At 39.0% G+C, this 7,029-nt stretch overlaps 1 protein-coding gene across 1 annotated transcript; it reads right to left on the reverse strand.

Annotated features, from left to right (window-relative positions):
* Nucleotides 1-710: 710 nt before the first annotated feature.
* On the reverse strand, nucleotides 711-1,813 carry LOC149260203 (uncharacterized). The gene is made up of 2 exons (XM_089379298.1): nucleotides 1,184-1,813; nucleotides 711-927 (listed from the first exon to the last, which is right to left on the reverse strand). Exon 1 carries the CDS (start codon nucleotides 1,797-1,799, stop codon nucleotides 1,242-1,244), a length of 558 nt encoding a protein of 185 aa, XP_089235424.1. The 5' UTR covers nucleotides 1,800-1,813; the 3' UTR covers nucleotides 711-927; nucleotides 1,184-1,241.
* Nucleotides 1,814-7,029: the final 5,216 nt, after the last annotated feature.

The raw sequence follows: 7,029 nt of genomic DNA on the forward strand, positions 1-7,029 counted from the left end.
ACTTGAAATGCATACCTCTCAACAAATAATACACAATTTATTAAGGATCAAAAACTTGAGATTCCTACCTCTCAACAACTAATAACACAATATATCCTGCCGGGCTAACATTGATCTATGCTAGTTTATTTACAATTGTTATTTAAATATACACCTTGATTGTTATTCAAATATACAGCCCTGTTTAACAGGATCTATGTTAGTTTATTATTATTTAAATATGAAGTAAAATAACTAATTCATCCCTGATATGGCTCTGTAATTCATCTTATTAAAATACCATCACATCATCCCCAGACTGGCTTAGAGTAGTTTATTGTTATTCAAATATGACAAGTAAAATAAATAATTAATCCCTGCCAAGATATGGTTCTATTCTTCATTTTATTAAAATACCATCACATTATCACCAGACAGGCCTAGATTACCTCCTTTCTCTACGTGCAATAGCAAAATAAGATCTGGGCCTAGAGCACCTCCCTTATCTATATGCAATAACAAATTTAATAAGGAATAATACATCTTGATTAAGACAATACAGGTTCCAATTACTTTTAAAAGAAGCAGCATAAAGAAACTACAATGGAGATAGTAAATGAATTATTGTCCATAATCTTCTCTTAATAGAAGAAGCATGCCAAAAGCCCTATCTAATATGTAATTTATGGAAATCTTTCAGCTGCTCTCTGCTTATGAGAGCATAACTACAGAGTTTGGTACAGTGAATACATATTATAGCATCCAGACCACTAACCATGCAATTTCAAAACAATATATTTAAATTTTATCAGAGCAGCGGTTACAATACCTGGATTTCACACAAATAAAAGGTCCTTTATATTTCACAAAGAACAACATTTTTTGCAGAATTGGATGCAATTGCCGTGTCCAACAACAACATGCACAGGGCATGGAAACCCTGAAGACCTGTTTGGGACCATCAGAAAAAACTGAATAATTTCCACATCTGAAACAAACCCAAGCACATGACATTTCTAATTTACAAGCACAAATCCCCTTTAAATGCTGCAATTATCTCAAAAATAATTCAGGACTTCATATTGCAACTACCACCCACCAGTTATTATAGAAAATACTTTTCCCAAAGTAATAAAGCATTAGCCGACTTACCAGAACCAACCAATGCACATAATTTTTTTGTTTTAAAGGGGGGGCTTCTTACCAGTAAGTTCGCATAAACCCTAAGCCCAAAAACCCCAGTGATTAACCACCGTGCAGCTTCACTTGAAGGACCCCGCGCTCATATTTCTGCACAAAATTCGAGCGTTCATCTCGTTGACGGTATCAATAAGCCCTCCTAAGTCCATAGTTCCACCGGAGGCCTCGTTCTCCTTGTCTTTCTTCTCCTGGGGTTTAGCCGCTCTACGCTTAAACTCAGTTGCCTTCTCGAAGAAATTCTCATAGATATACTCTGCCGTGTAGCCCTTCTCCTCATCATAGAGCATGATGTGACCGTGCCATTCCCAGACGCGGTAGCCGGGCTCTGGGTCCTCGTGGAACCCCACGCAAACTTGGTGCTCGCTAATGGTGACAGCCTGGCCGGAGTTCGCCTTCAGTTTATCAGTGTCCCCGCTGGATATAATCTGAACGATATTCTTCTCCAGCTTCGCCTCCTCTCTCTCCAATGGGCTCTTGCTCTCGTCCGCGATGATGCAATCATACGAGTTGGATAGGAAGGTATTGGTGTCCAGAAAAGGGCTGCGCATATTTAGCCGACTCATCATGGTGCTCACAACCAGGCTTTCGAAAGAGTTTTTGGTGGAATACTGGTTCGCCATTTTCCCTCCGATGGCTGATATCCACTCTCCAAGACTTCCTTCCGGTGGATATCAATATATAAATTGCAATGGCCAGGCATATGTGGGCTCTCAAGGAATTTAACAGCTTGGGGATTGGAGGAAACCAAAGGGAAAAGGGCGAAAGCAATAAATTTCCTTTGCCTTTATCGCCATCAGAGTATCAGTGTTTATCTTCATGCCTGACAGTTAAACCCCAAAATTAGCATCCTTCAAGTTCATATCCTCTGGCAGCATTTAACAGCTTGGGGATTGGAGGAAACCAAAGGGAAAAGGGCGAAAGCAATAAATTACCAGGAAGCGCAGGCATGGCGCAAGATGCCACGGGCTTGGGACTCTTCTTGACCTTGACGAGACACATACGGCAATTTCCGGCGATAGAGAGGCGGGAATGATAGCAGAAGCGAGGGATAGGCGCGAATGATAGCAAAAGCGAGGGATATCGACCCCCGCTAGGCACCGATAACAAAAATGCCGACCATTCCGCCTGAAGGATGAAGACCATAACAGAAATGATTGAACAATTTCCCGCTGAATGTGGACGCCAGGTGTCAGTCTCAGAAACAAAAGGACGACGAAAGTTTCTTTCAAAGGAAGGCCTATCGGCCTAATAATAATCGATTCCTTTCTACTCGTGTTTTGAATTTCTGGAATTTTTATATAAGAAGTCCCATTTTAACGAAAGCCCACCTAAGGGGGAGTCTCCCTAAGCACACTAGCATTTCCTCAGCTCTTGTTGTTGCTACTTGAAGTCTTTTTGCTGAAGTAAAATGCAGTGGCATAGATTATCTTGTGTTCTATGTCCCCAATCCCAGTTTTCATAAATATTGTTTTTCCATTGTTTGCAGAGTTGGTATCTATGTTCTAACAAGACTGATTTGAACACTTTAAGTCAATGTAGAGTGTTATGTTGGTATCAGAGCTCCCCCCTACATAAATAAATCTCACAATCTGGAAGATGCAAGTGGAATTGGAAAACCATCTCGGTAATTGGCTAGTCCTCTGTGCTTTTATTCAAGTTACTCTAATATGTTACCTGGTACAATTATGTTTTGTTCTAGCTCCTTGAATCTCTTGGCTGTATTGACTAAGTTGTTATTTGCAGCATCATGGTAGTTCACTGTGCACTTAATTTGAATTCCTCTTACTTAGGATGCACTCTTTCATTCATTTCATTTGCTTTATTGATACAGCCATATTTGGATTAAATCTCAACCACTTAAAGATTAATATCCAAAACTTACCCTTGATATTGACTGTCCATGGACAACCCAAGAGGGATTCCTTTCTGTGCTAATTGTCTCGAGCAACCCAAGAGGGATTCCTTTCTGTGCTAATTGTCTCGGGTAACCCAAGAGGGATTCCTTGTTGTGGATTCCTTTCTGTGGTAATCTTTGAAATGCATGGCAGCAGATAGCATTTAGGGACAGAGTGCCCAACGCATCCATGAACCAACGAACACTTAACCAACTTGGAATTGCATCTGTGTCCATTGCTGAAGTCAGTTGCAACCTCTATAAGAGTAGCTTCTGACCATGCTCACTTTATCAGTTGCGCTTCCACTTGCGCCTTTAGTTAAAAGAGACACTTCCGCTGAGCCTGCGATAGAACCATTTCAGTGCACCATATAGTGTTACATCCAGTACCGTAGCACTTAATCTAAAGGAACCCTTATCTGCGGTTCATATCTTGGGCCCGCAAAATAGGACCTCGGTATTCTCTATGCCAAGCTCCTCACTATGGTATGTCACCCCCGGTATAAACGAATCAAGGGCGATCTTAGAAGCATACATTTTAGTAGGATAAAGAAATCATGTTTGAAACCACACTTGGGTATGAACTACCACCACTCTACTGACCCCTTGATATTGTACTAGCACTGAAACTACTAGTACTTCCTCCTACTACTGCACCAGGCTGACTACAATTGCTAGAATAATGATTGTACCAAGGCAAATAGAAAGCAAAACCAGAAAAAGAAAGTACCATATGACTTATGGATGTCAAAGTGGTCAACATTGGGCTAGCTCTGTGGTTTCTTGACATTACCTCTTCGACAACGGGGGTTCAGAATCTCAGCTTCTTTCATTATCAAGAAGCAGACAGTTTAGTAGGCTAAAGATTCAATCAGGATTGCCATACAGTTCTCGATGATAGATTTTTACTGATGAACAGTAGTTTCATGTTCTAACTCTAACCAGGGCACTATGCTTTGCTAATCATAGCACTATGTTTTTATACACCTATAGGGTGTTATAATATATTCTTTTGGTTCTTTGGACTTCTTTGGAGAGAAAATCTCGTCTGAAGTTCTTTAGTGCAGTGTGTTACTATCACTGGTCTACTCTCAACATATGGATGGAAACTTCCCTTCTGTAGATTTGCAACTTGAGGTCACATTGTTCTCCACTGTTCTTTATGGGTTTGAGGTGTGAGGGCCTTGCCTTTGAGACAAACTATGCCAAGATATAGAGTGTAGAGACCCATATGCTTCTGCATGATCAAGAGAAATAAAACAATTCCGCATGCCATTGTTCACGTAGAGTTTGTGACCCATTCACTCTGGCTTGAGACCATTTTTAGATTGGTCTAGCTGTTGCATCATATTTGCTATATCTTTGACACAATATTTAGTAGGGAGTGTTATCCATACTTTGCTTTTTATACCTATTAGGCCATAGCCTCGAATAGAGACCCATTGATTGGCTTCATTGTTGAAAGCAAACTCGAATAGACCCATTGATTAGCTCCATCATTGATGCTTTCAGAGGTTTCAGACCATCGCCAGTCAATTGGCATCTTGGTGGATAGCTTTCACATATACAGGCAGGATGTCTAGGCCTGACTTGACCTACCAAGTGGGTTAAAGGGCAAAATGGCCTTTTTTTAGAGATTGTTCCCTCATATGGTATGAGGTATTCAACCTGGATTCTCGATTGATCTATCAGTCACAGTGTATGGTCTCTCCATTTGAGCTACAAGGTGTGGGTCTTTGTTCCGTTGGTAGTTCAAGGGCTGCCCTCCAAAGTTCACCATGCCAAAAGGAAGTAGTCAGATAGTTTGTGCCCCTTTTTCATCGTTTAAAATCCTTGGAGCATCTTTTAAGGGATTGTAGATTTTATAGATCATGCTGGAGGTTGGTGCAGGACTGGCATTTTGTTCTGCTTCATGGGCAGCTTGATTCGTGCACACAGTTTCATTGGTGTGCAGGTCTTCTTGGGGTTTTTCAGTGCTTGGTTTCATGCTTTCAGGGGTTTGGGACTGTATTTAGATTTCAGCTTTGATCCACAATCTAGAAGCTTCAATGCAAGTATGCTTGAGGTCAATTTTATCAATTATTTTTTTCACTTCTAGCGAAAAGAAGTAGGTATGAAATTATTTGTCAAAGGATACCTCCTAATAAAGGATGCCAAAGAGCTTATTGCTATCACGTACTGAGGTTATTGATGCCTTAGTTTCTCTCAGGAAGAGGATATGATTCATGTATGTATACACTCTTTTCTTTTGGTTGGTTTTTCTGTTTCGGATACTAAGTACAATAGAGCAAAATTTTATCACTCCTTGTGGACTTCCACTAATGAGGCAAGGTAATTTGCCTATTCTCGATTCTACACTACATATTAACAATGTAAAGCCCATTGCACAGTTTGTATAATAAATTACACTACATATTAACAATGTAAAGCCCATTGCACAGTTTGTATAATAAATTTGCAATTTTTGGATTTTACACTACATATTAACAATGTAAAGCCCATTGCACAGTGTTTTTAATAAATTTGCAATTTATGTAAAACATACCTGGGTAATTGCAGAGATCTTATAGATAATTTATAAACCTTGAGTGAGTAATGTGAAGTAGCATTAAAGTCATTTTTTTCAATATAACAATAGTGTTTTCAATGGCCCAGAACAAATGGGAGGTGCAAGTCATTTAAGCATTCAAATATTACTGTTGTAAAGGCCTTGCACTAGGACTTCTATTGTTGATTTCACACGGTTTAATTAAAAACAATGAACTACATTATATTTAGATGTTAGCATTCTCAATAATTGATTAAGATTGAAAACTTTCTTTGAATCTTGCACTTGAGACAAATCAGATGGAAGAAAAAAGCAATCATATTACCATAGGAATCTAAAGGGTTATGGTAAAATGGGATCCAGTTATATGAGCAAATCACAGTAACAAGTACCTAACAAAAATACTTTCAGGAAAATGTTTATAGGGCTTAAAATGCATTGGGAGTAAAAGGGCTAGTTGGCCTCTTTTCTGTGGTGGATACCTTCGAAGTAGTATTCCACATGGTAAGCACATTCTCTGGCCTCTCTGCAATAAGATATACATTTGCTAAAAATCATTAGAACTTCATAAAATCTTCATTTTCCACCCATTAATCCCCACCCTAAATCCATTTCTATCTCGCTTCTCAAATCAAAATAATTTAAGACCTCGAAAATATGAGTTTTTTCCCTCAGCATAATAATATAGTTCTGAGATGACACGCAGGAGTGATCTGAGAACTTCACGTGCAATTCCTTAATGTAGCACCATATACTTTGCCTTGTATAACTCACTACGTTGTACTTTTCCTTATATGACTTACTGCAATGTAATAGACTAAGCCATGCCTATTATTCTAGCTAGACTTAATTTTATGATTTTGGGGCCGAAAAGTTCTTTTAAATCTAAGAACCGTTGTGTATATGGGATTGATGTTGTTCATGGTCACAACAATGTCTATGGGGCTACCGTCTTCCCTCACAATGTTGGGCTTGGAGCTATCAGGCAAGTAGAGTATCAACTCCATTTTTTCTTCACAACATTTCCTTGCAACTAGAAAATGTCATGGCTAATGATTTAAACAAATGAGTAGGTTGAGTGGTCGGCTATATTTCATGAAAACCCTTTATCTCTAGACAATACTAGAGAGCCTGGCCTATATCCGTAGGCATTATTTTTTCATCGTAAGTAGTATTATGATTTAGAAAGTGCCAAGGGGCACTCTGATTGCAATCAGCAAAATGTTAGGAGACAATGATTTGAAAAGTAACTAGGGTTATCTGAATGATTATGGGCAAAATCTTGAGTAACTGAATTGGGATAATAACAGAATCAGGGTGAAAATGTTGATGTTTAATATATCATGGGAACTCTGGCTTCTGATTAGTACCCTCAAAATCAAAATCTTCTAGAAAGTTTGGCTAACAA

Source organism: Pinus tabuliformis, chromosome 6 (genome assembly GCF_031772625.1).
Source record: "Pinus tabuliformis cultivar Carrire ecotype Pingquan chromosome 6, CPIR1, whole genome shotgun sequence".
Taxonomy (NCBI): Eukaryota; Viridiplantae; Streptophyta; class Pinopsida; order Pinales; family Pinaceae; genus Pinus; species Pinus tabuliformis.